Genomic DNA, 12852 nt, shown 5'->3' with positions numbered 1-12852 from the left:
TTGTTAGCCCACGTATAATATCTCATATGCATTTCATGTATTGGGCTTTGCCCTATAGAATGTTCTAGACTCTTGCACCCTAGCTATTTATATCCATGTACTGTATTCTATGAGAATCAATAAAAACACGATGCAATACTTTATTACATGGTATCGAGCCTCTCTCTAAAACCCTAATCGCAGCTCTTTCTTCCTTTTTTTTTCTATCGCATCTGCAACCCTAATAATAATAAAAAAAAACCTTCACCTGCTGCTCACTTCTTGCCTTCTGTCAATCTCCATCTCACCAATCTCTCATCATCACAGAATATCTTTCACCATCACCATCTCATCGATCTCTTTACAGTAAACATATCACCATGACAAACAAAACCTATGACAAAATATATACCGTAACCTCTATACATCACCTCATTCCCGTTAAGCTAGATCTTGCCAAACTCAACTATGCACATTGGAAGAAGGTTTTCACGAAGCACTGTGCCGGTTTTGATGTACTAAATTTCATTACCGGCACTTCCACTTCCGAAGAAAAAACCTCACCGGAATGGGTTAAAGCCGATGCAGTTGTCACCACTTGGATATTCAACACCATTAGTGAGCCTCTTCTCGAACGTGTTCTAAATTCTAAAATTGCTACCGCTCACGACGCATGGGTTTTTCTCGAAAAAATCTTTCATGATAACAAGCTGTCGAAAACTATGGAACTCAATGCCGAACTTCGGGCACTAGACATCGGCAGTTTAACGGTTGAAGAATACTTCCGCAAGATTGATCGCATCGCCACACATCTTCGAAATCTTGGTTCCAAGGTTGAAGACAGTGATCTAGTAATGTTCGCTGTCAACGGTTTGAATGATAAATACGTTCAAGCAAAACACATCATACTTCACCGACACCCGTTTCCTGATCTTGACACTACACGATCCATGTTGTTAATGGAAGAGATGACTATTAATCGGAGCACACGCACCCACGTTGCACCTCTCAACCCCTCTAACCCGTCGGCACTCACTGTTCAAGTCACCAACACACCTGCCAAAAATAGCAGCAAGCAGGAACTTTGTCACAACTTTTTGAGAGGTTTCTGCAGGTTTGAAAGCAAGTGTCAATACCTTCACCAAGGTACCAATCGCAGGTTCAACAACAGCTCATCTAGCGTTACCCAAAACTCACGAGCTCCTGGATTAAATCAGGCTCAATTGCTTCAGATTATCTCGGCCAAACAACAGCAACTCAGAGCCCAATCGGTAACCCCTAATTACCCTCGGCCCAACCTGTCACCACAGTCCACAGCTTTTATTGGATACGGGCCTGGCTATTCGCGTACACAAGCCCAAAATGGGCTGCTTCCAACACCTCTTGGATTCGGACAGGCCCATCATACTACCCCTCACTATGCTACGGTCCAGCAGAACAACCCTCTTCCTTCTACGGCACAACAGTCACACCCTGGATCCTCTGCCACTCATGCACAGCCCAACGGGCCCAATGCTTTTTTTGCAGCCCCCATGACTTATGGATCATTTACTGTGGACCCACAAACACAAACTCAGGAGACGGTGCTACCAAGTGCCTTCAGTGCCATGACACTTCAGGATTATGGGGCTGCCGGTTGGCACATGGACACCGGTGCGTCGAATCATCTAACCTCCTATATTAATAATCTAAGTACTGTTTTTAATAATTGCAGGTATTCATCAGTAGCTGTTGGTGACGGGAAAACAATACATGTCACCAATACAGGTCATAGCTTGTTACCTAATACTCACCGACCCCTACACTTAAATAATGTGCTCGTCACTCCTAACATTGTTAAAAATCTTATATCTGTTCGTCAATTTACTCGTGACAACTTAGTTTCTGTTGAATTTGACCCCTTTGGTTTTTCTGTGAAGGATTTCCAGACACGACGTCTTCTCCTCCGATGTGATAGCACCGGGGACCTTTACCCGGTAACGACGCCCACCTCCCACTCCTCTCAGGTTGCTCTACTCACCAGTCCTATCACTTGGCATCAACGTCTTGGACACCCCGGACACGATGTATTTCGAAGACTTATCTCCAACAAAGACATTATTTGTAATAAAACTACGTCCCACGTACTTTGCCATGCATGTCAACTTGGCAAACACGTGCGACTTCCTTTTTCTGTTTCTAGTACTACTGTTAATTCTGCATTTGATATTATACATTCCGATTTATGGACTTCTCCAGTTTCTAGCTTAAGTGGTTTGAAATATTATATAATTTTCCTAGACCATTATTCACATTATGTATGGGTATTTCCACTTCGTAATAAATCTGATGCACTTAACACCTTTATACAATTTCGCGCCTTTATACGCACCCAATTTAAACAAGAAATTAAAGCTTTTCAATGCGATAACGGTGGTGAATTCGATAACACTGCCTTCCACCAACTTCTACAAACAAATGGCATCCAATTCCGCTTCTCGTACCCTCACACTTCTCAGCAAAATGGGAAGTCAGAACTCATGGTTCGCACTATCAACAACCTCATTCGCACATTTCTTTTCCAAGCCCACCTCCCACCTACATATTGGGTGGAGGCCCTTCACATGGCAGCACATCTCCTGAATATTCTCCCATCATCAGCCATTAACCATGACATACCATACACCCGTCTCTATAAACAGAAACCTAACTACACCACCCTCCGCGTCTTCGGATGTTTATGCTACCCACATCTTCACACAACCAACAAACTTGCCCCGCGCTCCACACCGTGCATCTTCCTCGGATACCCCTCTAATCATCGGGGATACCGGTGCCTCGATCTCGCCACTAACAGAATAATCCTATCCCGACATGTCACCTTTGATGAAACCTCTTTCCCTTTCGGCTCCATGAATCCTACTCAGCCCCCATCCTACGACTTTCTAGACCCACCACCAAATCTCTTCTCCCGCTCCTTCCACTTATCCCCTTCTACTCAGCCCTCGGAGACACAGCCTCCTTCTACTGAGGCTACCGTCACCTCTCCCACTTCCACGGAGACACAGCCTCCTCCTATTGAGGCTACCGTCACTCCTACAGAGACACAGCCTCCTCCTAACGAGGCTACCGTCACCTCTCCTACCCCCACAGATACACAGCCTTCTATCATTCCACTGACCTCGAAGACACAGCCTCCTCCTACTGAGGCTACCCTTGCCTCCACCTCTCAGTCTACTCACCCCATGATCACTCGCGCACGTCTTGGCACAGCAAAACCCGTTCAGCGTTTTAATTTACATACTTCTGCCTTATCTCCTATTCCGCGCACTTACCCTGCTGCACTTCATGACCCCAACTGGAACAAGCTATAACTGATGAATATAATGCTTTAACTAACAACAGTACTTGGACTCTTGTGCCTCGCCCATCGGACACGAACATAGTTCGCTCCATGTGGCTCTTCAAGCACAAGTTTAATGCAGATGGTAGTTTGAGCAGGTATAAGGCTAGACTAGTTGCTAATGGTCGAAGCCAACAGGTCGGTATTGATTGAGATGAGACCTTCAGCCCGGTTGTTAAACCGGCATCGATACGTACTGTACTCAGCTTGGCTGTTTCTTGACACTGGCCAGTTCACCAGCTAGATGTCAAGAATGCATTTCTCCATGGACAGCTTTCAGAGACCGTCTACATGCACCAGCCACCAGGTTTCAGGGATCCCAGATACCCGGATCATGTCTGCTTACTTCAGAAATCTCTATATGGTCTTAAGCAGGCACCCCGTGCCTGGTTTCAGCGATTTGCAGGTTACGCGCAGCAGATTAGTTTTCAACAGAGTCGTTGTGACATTTCTCTTTTCATCTACCATCAGAGATCTAACACCGCATATCTCCTTCTATATGTCGATGATATCATTTTGACTGCTTCATCCACAGGCTTTCTCCAGCAGATCATTACCTCCTTACATAAGGAATTTGCCATGACTGACTTGGGACCACTGAACTACTTCCTTGGTATTCATGCTACTCGTACTACGTCTGGGATGTTCCTCTCTCAGAAGCAGTACGCATCCGAGATCATTGACAGAGCAGGCATGCCCACTTGTCATCCGTGCAGGACCCCGGTCGAACCAGGTGCCAAGCTTACTAGTCACGGTCCTCCGGTTAAGGACCCGACTCTTTACCGAAGTCTTGCAGGAGCATTACAATATCTTACTTTCACCCGACCAGATATTTCCTATGCCGTCCAGCAAATTTGTCTTTTCATGCACGACCCTCGAGAGCAGCACATGCACGCTCTCAAACGGATTCTTCGCTATATTCAGGGTACCACTGACCTCGGCCTTCAGTTATACGCATCCTCTCCTACTACATTGGTAGCTTACTCTGATGCTGATTGGGCAGGCTGTCCCACTACTAGACGCTCTACATCTGGCTACTGTGTTTTTCTTGGCAATAACCTCCTATCCTGGTCTTCTAAGCGGCAACTCACACCCTCGCGTTCGAGTGCAGAGGCGGAATATCGAGGCGTTGCCAACGCAGTTGCAGAGACCTGCTGGATCCGCAACCTTCTGCGAGAGCTTCATTGCCCGCTTACTTCGGCTACCTTGGTTTACTGCGACAACATTAGCTCTGTCTACCTCTCTTCCAATCCGGTTCAACATCAACGAACAAAGCACATAGAGATTGATATTCACTTTGTTCGCGATTTAGTTGCTCAGGGTCAGGTGCGGGTTCTACATGTTCCGTCTCGATATCAGTTTGCTGACATCTTCACGAAAGGCCTACCATTTGCACTGTTTGATGAGTTCAGATCCAGTTTGAGCGTCCGACGTACTCCCGCTCCAACTGCGGGGGGATGTTAGCCCACATATAATATCTCATATGCATTTCATGTATTGGGCTTTGCCCTATAGAATGTTCTAGACTCTTGCACCCTAGCTATTTATATCCATGTACTGTATTCTATGAGAATCAATAAAAACACGATGCAATACTTTATTACAAAAATGTGGTCACTGTTCTCCAAGTTGTATAAAAGTTGATTCATGTAATTTCATGTTACAGTTTTTTTTTAGTATCAAATTGTATTACTGTTCTCCAAAGCATGATATCCCAAAATGGATGGAAGCGTGTTGCTAACGAGTGGCGAAAGCAAGAATTTTTTTTCACTGGGGCGAAAAAGATTTTAAAAGCGTAGCAATTTTTTTTTGTGAAAATATGGAGGTTTTTGGGCAAAATATGAAGGCTTTGGGGACAAAATATGGAGATTTTTGGGGGAAAAAATCCAGTTGGGGCAAAATCGAAAAATACAAAATTTTTTAACTAAAAATCACAAATCCACTGGGGGCAGGTGCCCCCTGCCCTACATATTTTCGTCCATGTTGCCAACACGCTTCAAAGGCTTGTACAAAGCGGTTACAGGACGATTAAATAGTAGTGGTTATTAAATTGTACAAGCCTAAAAAGTGTGTTAACGACAACCCCTAGAACTGTTATTGGCAAAATCCTTTTCTCTATCCGATTGAAAACTTGCTAGCTTCTTCTGTTTTATAATTTTGACAATGAACAAGTTGGCATGGAAACATACATACATTCAAACAGCCATTAATTGTACTTTTTCCCATTTAGTAAGCAGGATCAGTAAACAGTAGGTAAATCAAAACAAACCAATACACATGATAAGACACAAAACCTTAATCCCTACAGTTTCAAAACATTTATGTACTTATTTAAGAGAAAGAGAAGCTACAATATGGAAAAACTGAAGTTTTACAAGTATCTCCTCTGCTTTGTTTGTAGCCCGTTTAGCCACATGTAAGAACAATTCGTCACCGAGCTTATCACCTATATGAGCATCTACTAACACCCCACTCACACTCCTGCAGCTGTTGGCTAAAGCCTTTCCCACTTCGGCTGCATCGTCGGGCCGGTTCACCACCAACGGGCTCCCTCCTTGAAAGACCTCCAATTTTTTTATGCTAAACGACCCATTCGCTTCTACCACTTCTTTAAAGTCATGTAAACTTGGCGCGTACACTGGAATGTTGAAATCATCCCTTTTTTCGCTCGTTATGAGTCCCTACACACGTTAGATCATATACACATTAAGATAAAAATACATTTCATGTACGTTATTACAACCAATATGACTATATGAGTTAGATATACATGTCAATCATGGTTCTTTAAGTAAACACACATTCTTATTCTTATAGTACTATTTCTATAAAAGCAAGAAATTATATCTATATATCTAAATAGTAAAGGGCAAGTGAATAGGAAACTTTAAAACTTTTACAAATTTGTCCCAAACTTTTTAATTCTTATAACTCAATCACATTCTCTATAAAAGTTAATTTCATAGTTATTACAAACTTACCTCAAACTTTTCACATTTCATAATTTACCCATAAAACTTCTCATTCATTATAAATCGCCCACTACTATCTACTAACTATTCATCATCATCATCATCATCATCATCATCATCATCATCATCATCATCATCATCATCCTATTCACTTTATTATTGTTTAACTTTTTTTCTTATTATAAATTAACTACGTACCTCATTTTTTAATAACTTCTAATGTTATTATATATATATATATATATATATATACACACATATATATATTAATATATAAATAGTTTGTACCAATCGTTGATGTACGTCTCACTTTATTGATTGAACATTTGGATCTTTTCTCTCGACAAAACGAAAAGTAGTTTGTACCAAAGGTTGATGTACGTCTCACTTTATTGATTGAACATTTGGATCTTTTCTCTCGACAAAACGAAAAGTAAAACAAAAAATGATGAATAATTACTTTCACGCTTATTACAAATTAATCACATAACTATTTTTGGTCCTTCCTCGACAAAACGAAAACAAATTGATAAATAATTACTTTCTCAATAATTATCTATGTAATTAATATTAATCAAAGGTGAAGAACCGGAACAAAGCCAGGTCGCCCAACTAGTTTATTTTATAAAAAGAAAATATCGTTCAAACCTCACCAACGACATATATATATGTGTGTGTATATATATATAGGGGCAGGATCAATGGGGAAGTAACCAATCGGGGGAAGCGGGGGGAAGCAAAATTTTTTTCTTTTCATTTTTTTTGGAATTTTTATTTTCCGGCATCAAGATCACACGAAAATATGAACATTTAGAAGAGACACTTCGTGATGAATGTTATTATTTAGATGGGAAAACGATCGACAAAAATAACATTCAAGATAATATTGTTCATGAAGAATATGAACGATTTTTTTTCATGTTTTGTGAAGTAAAATTTAGCCCGATTTAGAGTTTAGGGTTTAAGGTTTAGGGCTTAGGGTTTGGTGTTTTGGGTTTATGGAATAAACCAAAAACACCAAACCCTAAACCCTAAACCCTAAACTCTAAACCGTTCGTGTTAAAAACTCAATCTAAATCCTAAATCTAAACCCTAAACCCTAAATTTCTAAACCCTAATATCTAAACCCTATAAACCCTAATATCTAAACCCTAATATCTAAACCCCAATAGCTAAAACCTCAACATACGCTCGAAAAACACGATAATTGTTATATATTACTTCTTCGAGCGTTTTCCCGCCAAAATAAAAATATTTATCACAAAGTGTCTCTACTAAATGTTCATATTTTCATCCCATCTATAATGTTCGTGAACAAAGTTTTTTCAAAAAACGAAAAAAAAAAGTTTTTGATTCACCCCGATTGGTTACTTCCCTCTTGATCCTACCAATATATATATATATATATATATATATATATATATATATATATATATATATATATATATATATATATATATATATATATATATATATATATATATATATATATGTTGAGAACCCATGAAAAAAGGTTAAAAACAGTCACGATAGACGATAGATCGAACAGAAAAATTTTATTCGTTTACACGTTTAAATTTCATACATATCAAATTAATGTTACACATGTAGCCCCACGAATTTTATTAGCATGTGGAGAACAAGTAATAATAATCCAACTTATGGAATTAAAAATCGTTTTTTGTTTTAATATGAAATAAAAATGGCCAGCCAAAAATGTTCTTTAAGGACGAATCAAGACTTTTTGTACACCGGAGAAGATACATATGTGAATAATGGTATTATTACCTCTTGGACAAGATCATTCCATGCATCCTGAAAGTGGGTCCCAAATAAGAGTCCTGCCCCACCTTGGTCTGTGGGGTCCTCTGATGTCCGACCCAATAACGCAATAAACATGGACCCACCCTTTTTCATCTCTTTTGACCTCATTTTTAGAAATACTGCCAGATCTGTTTGAAATTGTTTTCTGTATGCATTTGCACTCATTTTATTTGCACCATGAATAAATATCTTCCCTCTGTTGTATGCCATTGATGATTTATCTACTACAATTTCAGGTACCTGTACAGCCATTAACCTTGGTTAATTAAGAAATTAACAAATTTACACAAAATCTATAAACTAAATAAATTTCTCATTTTTCTTTTACTATTTAAGTTATAATTTAAACATAAGCATTTAATGGTTTTTAAGGTTTGGAATTGTTAGTACTTAATATATAACAATAAAGTATTTTAACAGTATTCATGGACAGGAGTTTTGATAGAAACAAGTAATTAATGAATAAATTATTACCTGAGAGAGCCAATGCAAGGAGAACGCGGAGTAAAAAACATCAATCGAGTTTGCTGGAAACAAACGTCGATAAAAGGAGCCAGGAACACCGGCAGCAAAAAATGAGCGATGGCCCGTAGAGGCCAAACACTCTTCCATGCTGCCAACATCCTGGCTCGCCATCGGTGGCAGTAGCTGAAAAAGCGTGTTGAAGTCATTTGAGGGGAGATCTGCAAAAAAAGCAGAGAATTCGGGTACATCGGTGTAACCCGAAGCTTCGTAGCGCTTTGTGATGTGTTCGATGATAACATTGACGATAAATATGGTATTACTTCCGCTAGAACAACCGAGATCCGCCACCACAAATGGTGTATGCGGCGAGTTTAACTCCACACCGTCTAGTGTTTCTTTTAGAAGATGCAACATGGATCGAGCATGCTTTGCCTGCATGCATGCATGCATCATCACACGTCAAATCATATATATTTTAATTAATGAAGGGAGTGTATATAAGCTTTTCATACCACATAAAAATGTAATATAAATCGATTTTAAAACGCTTGATAATAAAAACAAATTAATAAAAAATAATAAAAATTCTTGTCTTTCAAAAATAATGAAATAATAAAAATAAATTTATGTTATTTTCCCACCAAATTACTAAAATAATAATTAACAACCCTAATAAGAAGGATTCTTCCTTAAGACCAGACCATATATCTACATACACAGCGTATTGATTTTACACAGATACATAAGTAAATGACATAGTTTATTGACCAGATCGATAATTCAAGATGATCTGAAGAAATTGATAATAAAAAAAATATTGATATTATATATTAGTAATTTATTATTTGGATTAATTAATTATATACCTGTGCTTGAGAGTTATTGGCATAACTGGCTTCACCTTTGCCGCCTTTCATGCTAAGAAGCCTCTCAAGCTTTAGGTTTGAAGAAACCACCACATTATTATTGTCACCGGAAGGAGGGGCCATCACTTCTCTCTTTTTGGTTAACTCAGTTACTATTATATTATGTACGTTTTTAAATTTACTTTACTACAAACCATATTGCACATTTATATAGCTAGGGAGAAGGGTAGTTTTGGAATTACCTTTTTTGTATTCATTTATAACTTCTCTTTTGTTGTTTTTATTATCACTCCAATAAATATTGATTTGGTAAAAAGTAAGATGTTGACCAGCACAACCACAGTTTCTTAACCATATATACGAGTATATATGTAGCTATTAATGGAAATTTAATTTAGCCGCATTACAATTTACTAGCTAGAATATTGGATATGGTTAACTGTAAGTCCAAGTGAGAAATCATGTATCTTTTGATTTTTCACATTTTCGTGAAATCAATTTAATTCTTGTTTTTTGCCACAAAAAAAAAAAAAAAAAAAAAAAAAGCTAGAATATTGGATTAAATTTTCACCATTTTGCCACTTTGTTAATAATTTATTTTTTTGTAAAATTTTAGACTGTTGAAGATAATGTAAAGCAACGGTCATCCAAAGCTACGAGTAGGTAGGGATGGCAACGGATCTAAAAAAATCCGAGATCCGCGGGTACCCGCACCCGTGATGGGCGGATAAAATCGGAAAATTTTACCCTCGGGTGGGCGATGGATGTAATCTTGTACCCGCTGACGGGTCGCGGGAGGGTGATGGATGTAATAGATCTGTTGTTGGTAAAATCCGATCCGAAAATCCGTAATACCCACTTGAATAATCCGCGGATATACCCGTTATAAATGTGAAAAACGCCACCTTGAATAAATGGACAATAGGTAATAATTTACTCCGTATAAGTTTTTACATTTCTTATATCATTGTGCTATCGAACTTTTTAGTAACTAGAGCATCACACAACTACACATCACATGTATTATATAATCAAAGCATATTGTTGTTTGTTTCGTTTATTAGACTATCTTAATAAATCTAATTTTACCTATCACTTTAGTAATTCGTCAACCTACTGTATGATTAGTTTTAGCTACTAAATTTTGATTGTTACTATTAAACATTGTAGCTTCACATATATTAGCAAAAAAAAGTATAATTAATATAATTTTTCTCATTGTAGTATAGCATAAACATGGGTATATGATTGGATGATGTTTTTTATGTCACTTTGAATTGCATAATGATATTTATTTTTGTTTTTTGTTTTTAGAATAATATATATATATATATATATATATATATATATATATATATATATATATATATATATATATGATGTTATAAAATATATATGAATATTAACTACTTAGTAAAAGTCATCACATATTATAATAATACATAAATAAGAAATGATATTGTATTAAAATACAAGTTTGAATATAAGTGATATATTAATGGTATTATCATTAATTTCATCATTATTATTATTTAACATTCATATTAATATTTGTATTAGCTACATTATTAGTTTCAAAAATATAATTTATAGATATATGAAAATTTATACGTTTAATTTATTATATCACTAATATTATTGTTATCATAATTAGTAGTATTATTGTTAATAAAATATTAGTACTATTATAATTAGTATTATAGTTATCAATAATATTATTGATATACATTGTATATGGATTATTATCAATATCATTAGTAATAATATTATTAGTATTACTAATATAATATTATAAATTTGTATTACTATTATTTATAATATTAAGAGTATTATATTTATAATTATATTTATTAATAAGATTTCTTATAACTTATAAATATAATAAATAAAAAGATATGCATATGTGGATATAAATATAGATATATGAATATACAGATTTTAATTAAATATATATATACAAATACGAAATACTAGTATATATATATATATATATATACAATTACAGATATATATTGATATAAACAAATAAATACAATTATATACCTTTATAAATAAAAATAATTACTTATTTCATTCCAAGAAAAATCAGAATCGGTTTCCTATCCTTATCAAGGTGTTCCTTAAATTAATTAAAAACTGTAATCTAGTACAATTGGCAGCAATTAGTCATCTAATCAAACAAAAATCAATTTTGGTCGATTGTTATTTTTCTTAAAGTCTCTCTGATACAATATTGGGATGTCGAGCAAATCAAGCAATAATACAAATGTTAAAGGAGTAATCCAGCTGTAAATATACCTGCTAAACTTTATGTAAAACACTACTAATGCAATTTAAGCGAAAAGAACAAAAATCAAAAATTAAATTAGAGAACCCAGGTCGTCATCTCTGTTCTTGGTCGTTTTCTCAAGTACTTCGAATTCAATAGTCATTTTAAAATCCTTGAATGTAGATATGTTAGAAATCTTCTATCTAAACTGTCTGAAAAGTTTAAACTTCAATTTTCCTTAACGAATTCAAATTTGGAGGTCAAAGTTTTGATTTTAAAAGTCAAAGAATCTGTTCTTGATAAAATTCGCGTTCAATTTAATGTTTCAAGATAAATTACAGATCCAGAAAGTTTTTAATGGTGATTTAGAACTTTTTTCATGCCGAAGTCTTGATCTATAACAGCCTCTAATGTTGAGTTTGATTTCAAGTTCATATAAGTTCAAAAGAAACTGTTTCAGCTTATTTAATTTCGTTTTTGTTTCTGTTTCAAATAATTCGATCAATTCAATTCTGTTTCTGAGTCGTTTATAAACCCAAAAATAAATTCAATGTGTCATTGTTGTGTATTGATGGAATTCTGGCCGATCAAATTGTGAAGAAGAAGGAGAAAAAAGGAATTACATAACAATACAGGTTATATTAATTTAAATGGGTTTTATTCCAGAAAGATTGAAATGGTCGAGTGGTTTGATGTGTATGCGGGTATACGAGAGGTCTTGGGTTCGAGCCCGGTTCCGGGCAGTTCATTTTTTTTAAAGCCTTTTTCATTTAAGTTAGCTATTTCATTTATTATTATTATTATTATTATTATTATTATTATTATTATTATTATTATTATTATTATTATTATTATTATTATTATTACTACTACTACTACTACTACTAATGTTGTTACTAGAATTATCATTATTAAAAGTATTTATCATTATAATTATTACTATCATCATTATAATAATTATTACAAGTATTATCATTATTATTATGATTAAGATTATTATTATCATTATTAGAAAAATAATACAACATATTATTATTATTATCATTATTATCATAAGTACTATAATTATAATTCAAAACTTTTAGTATTATCATT

The 12852-nt window shown here is 35.6% G+C and overlaps 3 protein-coding genes across 3 annotated transcripts; 2 read left to right on the top strand and 1 right to left on the bottom strand.

The window, feature by feature from the left end:
* Positions 1-359: 359 nt before the first annotated feature.
* LOC139850198 (uncharacterized) lies at positions 360-3332 on the top strand. Its single transcript, XM_071839788.1, has one exon. The coding sequence runs from the start codon at positions 360-362 to the stop codon at positions 3330-3332; it is 2973 nt and encodes a 990-aa protein (XP_071695889.1).
* Positions 3333-3652: 320 nt separating this feature from the next.
* Positions 3653-4825, top strand: LOC139850188 (uncharacterized mitochondrial protein AtMg00810-like). Its single transcript, XM_071839778.1, has one exon. It carries the CDS (start codon positions 3653-3655, stop codon positions 4823-4825), a length of 1173 nt encoding a protein of 390 aa, XP_071695879.1.
* An 863-nt stretch (positions 4826-5688) lies between these two features.
* Positions 5689-9611, bottom strand: LOC139885838 (indole-3-acetate O-methyltransferase 1). Its single transcript, XM_071869591.1, has 4 exons — positions 9489-9611; positions 8632-9054; positions 8122-8397; positions 5689-6042 (listed from the first exon to the last, which is right to left on the bottom strand). Exons 1-4 carry the CDS (start codon positions 9609-9611, stop codon positions 5689-5691), a joined length of 1176 nt encoding a protein of 391 aa, XP_071725692.1.
* Positions 9612-12852: the final 3241 nt, after the last annotated feature.

This window comes from Rutidosis leptorrhynchoides, chromosome 1, assembly GCF_046630445.1.
Source record: "Rutidosis leptorrhynchoides isolate AG116_Rl617_1_P2 chromosome 1, CSIRO_AGI_Rlap_v1, whole genome shotgun sequence".
In the NCBI taxonomy this organism is placed as follows: domain Eukaryota; kingdom Viridiplantae; phylum Streptophyta; class Magnoliopsida; order Asterales; family Asteraceae; genus Rutidosis; species Rutidosis leptorrhynchoides.
This window is presented reverse-complemented; position numbering and strand designations above follow the sequence as displayed.